The sequence below is a fragment of the Rattus rattus genome, chromosome 9 (assembly GCF_011064425.1).
Source record: "Rattus rattus isolate New Zealand chromosome 9, Rrattus_CSIRO_v1, whole genome shotgun sequence".
Taxonomy (NCBI): Eukaryota; Metazoa; Chordata; class Mammalia; order Rodentia; family Muridae; genus Rattus; species Rattus rattus.
Genome location: NC_046162.1, coordinates 78,968,500 through 78,981,138, shown reverse-complemented (window position 1 = coordinate 78,981,138; position 12,639 = coordinate 78,968,500). Strand labels below are relative to the sequence as shown.

At 41.3% G+C, this 12,639-nt stretch overlaps 1 protein-coding gene across 1 annotated transcript in view; it reads right to left on the bottom strand.

The window, feature by feature from the left end:
* Positions 1-10,463, bottom strand: part of Abca5 (ATP binding cassette subfamily A member 5) — a 62,768-nt gene extending 52,305 nt beyond the window's left edge. The window contains exons 1-4 of the mRNA XM_032912363.1: positions 10,324-10,463; positions 8,647-8,851; positions 7,267-7,428; positions 790-878 (exon numbers count right to left, since the gene is read on the bottom strand). Coding sequence (XP_032768254.1) covers positions 790-878; positions 7,267-7,428; positions 8,647-8,851; positions 10,324-10,425 — 558 coding nt within the window. The 5' untranslated portion in view covers positions 10,426-10,463. The remainder of the gene's footprint in view (positions 1-789; positions 879-7,266; positions 7,429-8,646; positions 8,852-10,323) is intronic.
* Between the last annotated feature and the right edge of the window lie 2,176 nt (positions 10,464-12,639).

Genomic DNA, 12,639 nt, shown 5'->3' with positions numbered 1-12,639 from the left:
CACACCCAGCCATATGCAATATTTTAAGCTAAAATATTTTATAGTAAATTTCAACTTGAAACACCTTTTAGGAACCTCCTCCCCCCCCCCCCGAGATCCGAGGGGAGATGGAGAAGTGTGGTACGTGATTCTCATAGTTCTAATCCTAAGGCACAAAACTTAAGGCTGATTTTTCTAAAGAGTGAAATGTTGAAGCAGGTCTCATCTTTAGAATGTAATTGAAGAATTTATAAACCATCTTAGAGGCGAAACTGCACTAATGCACAGATTTAGGAGTCCGAAGGACGTAACTGGTCCTCTGCCGTGATTCAGTCCTAAAGTTACTTGGTATTACTTTATTCCAGGTTCTGTCTCGGAGGGTGGTTAGACAGTAATGGATTATACTAGAACATAACTTTAAAAACATTGTTTAATAAGTAAGAGATAAATGTTTATGAAATAGAAAATAAAACTTGACACTACAATTAAGATAATAAAAGTAGCTATCTTCTTTAACTTATTCAAGGGGAAAGGTCTAAAAGCTCAGAGCCTTCATAATATAATATTTATGATATTATAGTATAACAAGAATATTTCAGAAAAATTACATATAATCAATAAATATAATATTAATATTTAGTATGTTGAATCATATTCATAAACCACAAAGGCTTCAAAAATTCATTTTATCTTTTTTCTCAAATGATTACAAGTTACATATTATTTATATTTTTAATTAACCAAATTCAACTTTAAGGAATTCAGGAATAATTGTTAAAATGTGGTTGTTTTTCTTCCTGTTACATTTACCTGTATAATGGCAGCATCTATTGAGGCCTGTAAGGCTGTAAACCCTGAAGACCAGTACTGAGCAGCATCACATGACTTTGAACAGCCTGCTGTGGGGAGAAAACAGGAGACATCAGAGTCTGCAATACTAAGTGCTTTCTTCTGAAATCGTGCATGGCAGGCATCAGTCATTCTCTACAGGACCAAAGAAAACCTGGTACCATCCTTCAAAGACGCGATCTGTTGAGATTTCTATTGATCCGAATGCCCAGACTAAATTACACGTTAAGCACTGGCACAGTGGGCCAGTGCCTGCCACACAAGCCTGACAACCCAAGCTGTACCCGTGAAGCCACGGAAAGCCGGATCTGGTGGTTATGTGTGACCCAAGCATCCCTGTGCTGAGACGGATGATAGACAGGGTGACAGAGGGAGAGGAGAACTGCCCAGAGAGTCATGGGCCAGCTAGCCTGGAGCAGGAAGCAATAGAAACAACAGAAGAAATCCTGCCTCAACAAAATAGGAGAACACTAACTTCCGAAAGCTTCCTCTGACTTCTACCACAGATGCAGCAGAATTTACACACAGTCATGAGCATAAGTATATACATACATATATAACCACATAACTAACACACACACACACACACACACACACACCACTTAAAATATACAAAAATTATATGTGATAGGATACTGGGTGGTTGTCAGGAGCCACCTAGGAAAGGCTAAAGGCATACAAGTGGCATCTGGAGAGGACATCACATCGCATGGTCTGTGATGGAAAATCTAGTTTCCAGGGCCTTCAGAAATCTCATCTCAGAATTGATGCTTGCAGGTGCTATGTCTTTCCTGTCATTATTAAATTAATATAATTCCTGGGCAATAGCCCACCCTATTGGGCATTTTTTCTGCAAACCAAAGATGATGTACTCTCTTGTAGCAATGCTATGCAGACAAATTGGTGATTTCAGAATTCCTAATAATGGTTCTAAAGAATTCCTAAATTTATACAAGTATATTTTGTGCCTTCTATAGAAAGGGCTCTATAAACCTTCATATGTCATAGGATAATTGCACTAAGGTAGAAAACAGGCTTGACATAGATTTATGATCAGAGAAAACATTCTTTTTAGGCTAGTTATAAAACCATTATCTAATAACTAAGGTCATAAACTGGGAATGGCAATTTATTGTAGGTGCAAAGACAAAAGATAAAATATTGACTGGATTTATCTATACAAAACTTCAATACTAAGGAGACACAAGGCAGATGATTTGCCTCTTGACCAAAACTGTGCTAACTTAAGTAAGACATAATAATTATTGTTTTAAACTCTTAATGAACCTGTAGAGTTAGTGACAAATAATGAATGTTTAATTAGATAACTAGTCTTAATGGAAACACACATAAACATCTCTGTCATAACTTCTTATTCAACTTATGATTTGTTGAATAAGAACAGATGTGTGAATGTTTGAAAAAAATGCTTAGAATACTATGTGATCATGTGTCCTGAAAAAGTACAAGAACCAGGAACAATGACAATAAAAGCAAAGAGTGGAGAGAGCAGAGAACACAGAGAGCACAGAGAGCACAGAGGGCAGACACAGCAGGCAGGCTGCTTCTTACCATGAGATAGGGTTTTTCTTAACAGCAGGTTTCTTCTTACTGACAAGAACAGGGCTTTTTCATACTCAATAAAAAGGTAGATAAATTACTTTCTCTGAGCAATAAAGGTTGGAGCTTATTTTTCATCCAGAATAAGTTCTTTCTGCACTGGCGCCTGCTCAATGAAACCTGCTCCTAGGGGCTTTTGCTTTGCTCTACTCACCGAATACTTGTGGAGTGGATGGGACAGGTGGTTGGGCCCAACAAAAACATGTAAATAGTGTGTATGTATCAGTGTGTGTGTTTCTGGGCATAGTGCCTGGGTAAAAGTTTTTCTTTCTGAGAGCATGACTTTCTTTTCCTAGTTCACTAAAAGTTAATTGCCCCAAGCCTCCCTCTTGCCTGGCCAGCAGAAGAAGAGGGCTCCAGGCAAGAGAGACAGGAGCCTTAGGAATCAGTCTACAATGTTCCTGGCTGCTATGCACCATATGCTAATTGCCAGAGAATTGTAAAGTAAGTTTATAAAGTAAGAGTTAAGTTTTCCAGCACTTATTCAGGTGCAGAGAATTATAAAGTAAATGGAAGACAAAGAATTAAATCTCCCCAGTGCTTAATGAAGCACAGAACAGGAAGAAGGAGTGAGTTAAGTTTTCTACAAGGCTGGAGATCATCAGTCATTTGGCCCGTGTCCCATGCTGTGTCCTACTTCAGCCCCTAAGGCAGGCAGGCCCCTGGCAGATAGTAAATGAATAAAGATGAAAAGTCATTATAATCATAATTATTTATAAGTCATCTTTCTAGATGGAGAGATGGCTCAGTGGTGAGGCTGTCACTATGGAAATCAGTGTGGCTACTCTTCAGGAAGAGAGAAATTGATCTACTTCAACCTCCAACTATCCAACTCTTGGGCATATACCCCAAGGATACTTCATCCTTCCGCTGAGACACTTGCCCAACCATGCCAAGGCTCTTTGCTCTCTTCATAATTACCAAAATTGGAAACAACCTAGATGCCTTTCAACAGAAGACTAGATAAGGAAAATGTGGTACAACTACACAATGGCGTACTTCCTAGTCAGCCATTGGGGGGGAGACATCATAAAATGTGCAGGCAAATGGATGCAACTAGAAAAAAAAATCACCCTGAATGAGGGACTGCAGATCCAGTTTTATGGAATGGATTTACTTATACATGGATATTAGCAGTGAAGTCAATGACAACCAAGCCACAATCCATAGAACCATGTGATGTAGGTATAAGTAAGGGACTAGAGGTAATGAATAGATCTCAGAGAAAAGGGAAATATATGACTATATTGATGAGGTGGGAGTAGCAGATCAAGTAAGGACGGGAAGGGGAGAAGGGGATGAAGAAAGGAGTATGGGGAGAGACAGATGAGGTTAAGGGACATTTGAGGGGTAGTATGGAAACCTAATAAAGTAAAAATATACACATATGAAGGCCATCTCTTGTCACCAAATGAAGCATCCAATACCAGGTTCAGGTTACATCTAATTAAGTTTTGGCCAAAAGGGCCCCACAGGAATCTCCAAACAGCTAAGGCTATTGGCTACAAAAACCACGGGTTGCTTTCCACACACTGACAGACAGCAAAGCTCCACTGCTAAAGAAAACTCCTCCACTGAGCATGGAGAGGTCAAGCCGGTGCCTCCAGGCACCGTTTACCCCTATGTTCCACATCTTTTATACAACAGCTCTCTACGTGCTACCAAAAAGAAAATGGGAGCACCAAGCCAGCCACAGACCTTTAACTACAATGGTCAACTACCTATAAGATATGCTAGGACAACAATGACACACAGTCTGTGGTAGCAGCCAAGCAAAAGCTGATCTGACGTAAAGCCCACTTGACAGAACCCATAACCAACATTGCTTGGGTAACCAAGAACCAGGGACTAGAGAGCCCAGGGACCTAGGGCAAAACCAAATAGTACAGATGTGAAAACAGACAGACAAAATGCAGTGGTAAAATGATCACTGATGGAATCCTGCTACACTCATGGATCTGTGCTTACTCAGCCATCATCAGAGAAGCTTCTCCTGCAGTGGACCGAAACAAACAGATGCCCACAGCCAGCCATGACACAGAGAATCAGAGGCCTCAGAACACTCAGTCCTAAATAAGATGTCGCCAGCAAATCCATCCCCTCAGGGCTCAGGGAGCCTGAGGAAGAGGAGACAGAGAGAATTCGAAAACTGGGGAGGGAAGTGGGGGGATGGCCAGATGGCCTGGGAAAGAATGAAAATCTGCATGGGGGTGTGGGGGTTGGAAGGATGGGTGTTGGCAGGGCATCTCCAGGATGAGACAGAGACTTGAGATAAGGGAGGTGGCCAAGAATCAATTGCTGTGACTCACAGCAGTAGGGAGGTCCCCTCCTGTAGCCAGGCAAGAAGCCCAGTGGAGTGTCAGAGACACCAATCCACCCACAGAACTTTCCACCCAAAACTTACCCTGTCTATAAGACATGCAGGGATGGGGGTGTAGCAGAGACTGAGGGAATGACCAACCAATAACTGCCCCACTTGAGACCCATCCCATAGGCAAGCATCAGTCCCTGACACTATTAATGATACTCTGCTATGCTTACCGACAGGAGTCTAGCATGGCTGTCCTCTGGGAGGCTCCACCCATCAGCTGACTCAGACAAAAGCAGACACCCAAAGCCAAACAACAGTGGATGGAGCTTTGGGACTCTTGTGGAAGGACAGAAGGAAGGATTGCAGCCCCGAAGGGAATAAGAAGTCCACAGGAAGACCAACAGCATCAACTATCCGGGACCCTTGGGGCTCTCAGAGACTGCACCATCAACCAAAGAACATACACGGGCTGGACCTAGGCCTCCCTGCTCATAGGTAGCAGAAGTGCAGCTTGGTCCTCATGTGGGTCCTGAACAACTGGAGCTGGGCAGGCAGGGGAAGGGGAAGTGGGAGGGGTGTAACCCAAAAGCTGTTGCCTGTATGTGGGATATGTTCTTCTAGCTGACTGCCTGTCTGGCCTCAGGGAGTGGATGCTCAGCCTGGCAGAGACTTGATATGCCGGGGGATGGGGGATAGCAAAGGGGACCACTCAGAGGAGAAGGGGAGGGAGTGGGGGTAAAAATGGTAGGAGGGAGTGATGGGGAGGGGGGCAGTGAGCTGGATATAAAGTGAAGAAGTTAAAAAACAAAAAAGTAAAAAGAATGTAAGAGTGAAGGTGAATGGAGGCCACCAAGAAAATATGGCTTCCCAGTCAGTATGAGCAAAGCTCATACGAACTCACAGAGACTAAAGCGGCAGGCACAGAGCCTATGTGCCTCTGCACGAGGGCCTCTGAGCTTACACTATGGCTCCAGTTTGGTGTTTATGGGATTCCTGAGCTTATGAATGAGTGGGTCTCTTTTCCCTCTGATGGTCTGTCTTGTCTGACTTCAAGGTGACAGTTTTGTTTTACCTGATATTTTATTTTGTTATATTTCCTCTAAAGAGGAATGAATGTATGTAAAGCTACCCACTAGGATAATGGAACTGTCATTTATATCTGCTGGGAGAGGGGAAATCAGTTTTCTTCAATGGAATGACACTGATATAACAACCACTACAGAACGGATCTCATGTTCAGGAAGACTTGACCAGCAAATAATGAAGACTCCACAGGGTTTTGTGTGTGTGCACTTTTATTAGATACAGTTTTGGAGGTTTTTGTTTATTTTTGCTTTTTGAGTGGTGTATTTTCTAGGTTTTAAGCATTTTGTTATTGAATTGAGCTTTTGGTTTGTTTCATGAGAAAGAACTTACAGTTGAGAGGGTAGAGGAGAAAAAAATCCTGGACAAACTTGGGAGGGGGAAGGATATATTTAACATTATTTAATTTTTACACTTAATATATTTAATTTATAAATATAAAATATAACAACATTTAATATATTTAAATTTTAAAATTCTTTTAAATAAATAATGCAAAAAAATACAGACAGGAAGGAAGGAAGAAAGGAAGGAAGGACAAACAAACACTGGCTGCTCCTCCAGAGGACCTAGGTTCAATTCCCAGTGAGTGGTTCACAACCACTTGATAATCCTGTCTGTGGGCACGAGGCATGTGCTTGATGCCCATACATACAATCAGGCAAAATGAATATTCATAAATAGAAAATAAAAACAAACTGCTTCTATGGTTTAGGATAAACTATTCCACGGTGCCCATCTCAAAGCATCTGACACATAAGCAAATTCAAATTCATAAAAATAAATAAGAATTTCCCACATAAGCCTTTAGAATAAAGGAAAAACTTCCCACACTTAATAAAGTGACTATAATATTGTACAATAAACAGTTGATACTATCTTTGCATGAGTTTTAACAACAGTTTTCTATGTTTCAAATGTAAACAAGAAATTTCATTGGTAGTAGATATTGAGATTTTAAACATTTATATCATACAACAGTGAGAGTGGTTACATGCAGGAAAACTGTATTTGGAAAGACATACAATGAAAGATTCAATTTTGTCTTTTAAATATAAATGGCATTTACGTAAGAGTATTAAAATTATATTATGGTTATTTTATAGAACATACACATAATGTACAGAGATATTTGGATATACGTGCATAGACAATTTTTATTTATGGATACAGGGTCTTGCCATGTGCCCCAGATGGCCCGGAACTCACCGTGTAGACCAGGCTGGCCTTGAACACACAGAAAGCTGCCTGTCAGTAAGGTGGGTGCCACCACATCCAACCTCACTCCTAAATTTATTTTGCTGCACACGATAGTTTCCCTAAAAATAAGTACAGCTGAAAATGTCAACACTGGACACCATCTTATTTTGAGTATAAAGAAATGCACTTAACCCTGAGTTCAGTGACTAGATAAAGTTATTTACCTCTTGAATCCATATAAACAGAAGACACTGGAACCATATCAGGAAAAAACCGCAGTTCATAGGACATGACGTCTTTGAAAACCACACCCACGAAGTTGCTGGGCTTAGACAGACTGGACGCCAGCAGCTCCTTCTCACTGGCGTATTCTTCAGTAACTAGAACTGTAACATGAAGACGGTGTGATGAACTCACGCTACAGCACGCTACAGCACGCTACAGCACGCTACAGCACGCTACAGCACAGTGGACTAGTGGATGCTTCGCCACTGCCTCGTCTCACTAACTTCGTAGAGAATGATAACCACAAAGGGAATAACGACAGAAAGCAATAAACAGCATTACTTTATAGACAGTAAACTGTGACCTGATTACATAAACCATGATTGGATAATATATGATCTGTGTCTACAGTATAGTAAAATATAAAACAATATGGAGGATATTTCATCAAAATATGCTATCTGAAATATCAATACATTGTAACATATTCTAATTCTATATTCTAACACTGAATAGTTTTGATATCATATACTTTTAATTTTTAGGAGGTTTTGGTACTGAAATAAACCTCTGTCCTTGAACATGCTAGGTATACATTTAAAGTCTATAAGATTTCAGACATAAATGAAATTATAAAAATAATATAGTTCAATTACCTGCTTCAAAGTAAAATAACTCCTAACAATTAAAGTTTTATTTTTAAATATTTGTTTCTATGGAGAAAATTCTTCTTGGCATGTCCAGCTTTTGATGGGCTTACAACACTATCTACAAGGTTCATGTTCAAGAATCACTCAACCAAGTTCCCCAAAAAAAAAAAAAAAAAAAAAGTAAATTTGGGTTGAACCATCTTCATAGGTGTCCTCTACCTCAACTATCTGTGGCCTATGACCCTCAGCTGAGCATCCCAAGATGTAGGTCAGCAAACTCTGCAATAAAACTGAATAAAAACCATCACTCATACCTAATACTGCTTATTCCTCTTCAGAAGGCAAATGCAGAAAGCTGTGAAACCGTTCTATTATGTAAATTCAGACTCTTTTTAAAAATATGTCCTTGTGCAGTTTTACATGCATTAAGTTGACCTCACTACGAAAGCTCCAGACTTTGTGGTCGGGGGACAGGTCTCTAACTTTGTGGTCGGGGAACAGGTCTCTAACTTGGCTGTTCATTATCTGTGTAAGTTCAGATGAGTGACCTCGCTCTCCTCTCATATGTGAGCCCAGCTGACCACACTGGACTGCAGTGATTCAAGCTCCAAGAAATCCTAAGGGCTATTCTGGCCTCCCTGGGCCCCTGCACACATGTGAATGTACACTCACACAAACACATATGACATAGGCATAAAGTAAAATAAGTACACTGGAAGACTGCCATACCATCGGGAAGATGATCGGTAGAAACTCTCTGCATGATGCTGCTTGTAGTATTAGTCACTGGAGTGTACCCGAGGATAAGGTTGGAAAGGATGGATTTGTCCATAGGGTTGAGTTCTATATCAGATACTTCTTCATATTTCTTATTTGGATGCATCATGCTAATTAATATCAGCCAAAATAAGAAAAATAGAGGAAAAAGAATTTCCTACAATAAACACAAATAAACAAAATGATTACAACGTACAGGAATAGTGGCAAGAGTCAAGACTGCTTTGCAAATAGCACCTGTAACAGAAGGGTTAACATTGCGGGCCTCCATGTACAAAGTAAAGGTGGGCCTATCCTAGAACAACTGCTGTGTTGGGCATTTCGGGCCTCCTATGTACAAAGTAAAGGCAGGCCTATCCTAAAACAACTGCCGTGTTGGGCACTGCGGGCCTCGCATCTACAAAGTAAAGGCAGGCCTATCCTAGAACGACTGCTGTGTTAGCACTGCGGGCCTCCATGTACAAAGTAAAGGTGGGCCTATCCTAGAACAACTGCTGTGTTGGACACCACGGCCAACCCAAACACAGTCAATCGTTTTCAACATGACATCAAAACCCAATTTTGATTTTACTGAAGTGTTTTAATACTCAACTTACATAATAAAGTTACATGAAAATAATGTTTAAATGTCCTGGGAATGGTGATTTAAGACCCACTATATCTGCCAGGTGGTGGTGGAGCACACCTTTAATCCCAGCACTGGAGAGGCAGAGGCCAGCATGGTCTACAAAGGCAGTTCCAGGACAAGCAGGGCTGTTTCAAGGAGAAACACTATATTGAAAAAACCCACTACCCACTATGTCTACTCTTAAAATCTTAAGGCAACTTATAAAACAAATCCCTACAAGGATTATCATTAAAATGAAAGGCTTTGGTATAAGAAAAACAAGTAGGTAAGTAAGTAAATGAAAAACCCTCTGGTTCCAAATAAAAAGTACTATCTTACTAAGATTCTACCACTAAAACTCACTTAATCAGCTTTCCGGCCCGCTGTACTAGGAATGGGCTAGTATTTTATCTTGTCCTCGCTGGTTTTGCTAGCTTCAGAGATAGCCGTACTTGAAACTCTTGTCAGCTGGCTACCTAGCTATACTCTGTACTCTCTTTTACCGAGACTACTCCACTTTACAGTACAATTCTTGTGACATAATTTTAGTATCCTTTGACAACTTACTTCAGAGACCATAAAGTGGGAAAATATAGGGGTTTAAAATCGTGTAATATGGGCGGTTTCATCCTCAGCGGGGAGAAAATGCATGCCCAAGGTCCGACATTCCACACTGATGCTGGCAGTGGACCGACCTGGGGAATCTCGGACACATTCAGGAGCCTTTGCTCACTCCTTCCTATCTCACTATCACGAGCAATACAATATGCTTTTTGTTTTATTAAAAACCTCAAGAAAATAAAAAGTATAATAAAAAAAAAATATTTTCAGCAAAATTATCTCTTAAAAGAACACATCAGGGGTTGGGGATTTAGCTCAGTGGTAGAGCTCTTGCCTAGCAAGCGCAAGGCCCTGGGTTCGGGCCCCAGCTCCGGAAAAAAAAAAAAAAAAAAGAAAAGAAAAAAAGAACACATCAAAGCAAAACAAACTATAAGGCGCGATAACAAACATTCTTAACTCACCTGAACACTACTCTTTTTAGTCCTGCATTTGACGAGGTAATTCTTCAGAAGAAGTGTTCTGGTCTGTCTCCAAACGCCCACATCCCTAATTGCGGTAGCCATGTTTTCTAGTCAGCTTACTAAAAGGAAAATAAACAAACCATGAACTACACAGTAAGTCACGTGTGCTATCTAATGGCAATAATATTCATGTTTTTCATTCCCAGGTCAAATGAGGTAGAGCAGGCTGCAAGCCATTTCCCTGCCTGTACAGAACCCGTCAGAGCCTCTGTGGTGCGCAGAGTGTACAGCAACATGTGAAACAGGGCTACCCCAGAATCTGAAGCAGCCCCTGGCAGCAGTGAGCTTACCAGTTTCTCTTTTGGGATCCCTCAAACTGACCACATGAGAGGTGGGCACCAAGACAGAAACTCTTAAGAATTTAACTTATAATTCTGACTCCAGGACAAGTTAGTCTCAGTACTCAAGGAGATGTGGAAGTGTCAAGTTTGTTTTTATTCCTTCCCGTTCTTGTCCGTGTCCTTCTGAAAACTCCCCTTGGTGGCAGTACCACACCCACTACAGTAATGAAAGCCTAATGCAGCAAAACTCAAGCATCCTCTCCGTTTGGCGGGGCTACAGTCCCGGCAGGCTAGGCCAATTCCTAGTCTTCCCCACCGTCTGTCCTTTGTACATTGCTCTCCTGCCACTGGGTCCTGAGGAGTGATCACTGCATACGGTAAGTGGCACAGTGAAACTTATGAGAGGACCAAAAGAGCAGCCAGAGGGGAGGAGAAAACAGGGAGATCAAGTAAAATGAGGCGCTCCAGAATGCACATTTCAACTGAAGACGTGTTCACAGAATGTGGGGAGAAACTTACAGCCCAAACTAAACACCTCCACAGCCTACCAAAGGAAGCTGTCAACATCCTCCACAATATTGAGAACAAGCTTCTTCCTATCTCAAACAACCCCAAATTACTTGGCAAATGGCCAGTATATCCCACTGTCAAAATGACAGTATTGCAGGAACCATAAAGGCACAGCCTCTGCCTTCAAACTGTGATGGTGCTGTCAGACCAAAGCTTCAAACAAGTCCAGCTTAATAAGCCAAAAAAAAGTATTTATTTATTTATTTATGAAGTGGTAGATGACTCTCTGTGGGTCAGAGTCATCATCGCCACACTAAAAAGTCCTTATTTTGCACAGCCATAATTGAGCAGCAAAAATGATTGGTAAGTTAGTTAATCAATTAAAATCTGAACTAAGAATCAACACGAAAGTAGCAAGATAGGCGTGGAACTAAAGCCTGCCGTAGGTCAGAGATAAACTCAGACGCGGAGAAGGTGACACATTTGCATGTGCTCTGCTCTTACTGTAGGTTTGGCTGCTCTGGACACCTCTCATACCATGGGAAGGGATCATCTACTTGGCTTCAGTCTGGCACACAGAGCAGCAAGTGGTGTTTGACAGGAGTTCGCTGGCTAAGATCTGAGGGACCACAGTCCTACCCACAAATTTTAGAATTATCTGACAAAAACTTCAAAGTAGGTAGTGATCTTCTAGGAGACATAGAGAAATCAACTTGAAACTAGCCTGGAACACCCTCCCACCCACCCCAACCCTACCCCCACCCCCACCCCTGCTGATGGCTGGCCCTCGAAGTGCAGGGGTAAAACTGTCAAATCACTCAGCTGCAGACCCTAACTGCAACCCTATCGTGATGCGTGATGCGAGCCAAACAAGGCGTCAATGGCATAACTGGTGCAGCCTGAGTGGCAAGCCTGCTGCAGCGGTAAGCAGTCACTTTCTAACCGGCTTGAAACCCACACCAGAAGGGAATGCACACCTGATACTGTAAACCCAGCAAAAGCCTAGGGAAACCTTGGGTCCCAGAGGGAAACTACTACAGTTGTTTTGCTAAATGGACCTGATGTGTGTCTCAAACTGCCTTCTAAATAACTATGTTTATGCCCATAGAATAGTGTGACTCTCAGCTTAGGGGACCACAACCCTCCCTGAGGAGCCATAAACACTTAATGGGAGGGGCGTCATATTCTTCAGTGGTGTGGCCATTGTTAAGTTTCCCTTACTAAAAAAGCTCCCACCACTTCACTCCTGCTCAGGCATGCAGCCCTAATTAAATGTGCTGCACCACAAAAATAAAAGTTTTTGTTTCTGTCTTTTTATTATTATTATTTTAAGATAAAAATAAGAAGGGTCTTGTTAGGAAGGAGTTTGATGGAAGGGCAAGAAACTAAGAAAAGATTAATAGAACATGACTGGTGTAATATATATATATTATAAATATTTCAAGAATATACATATATAATATAT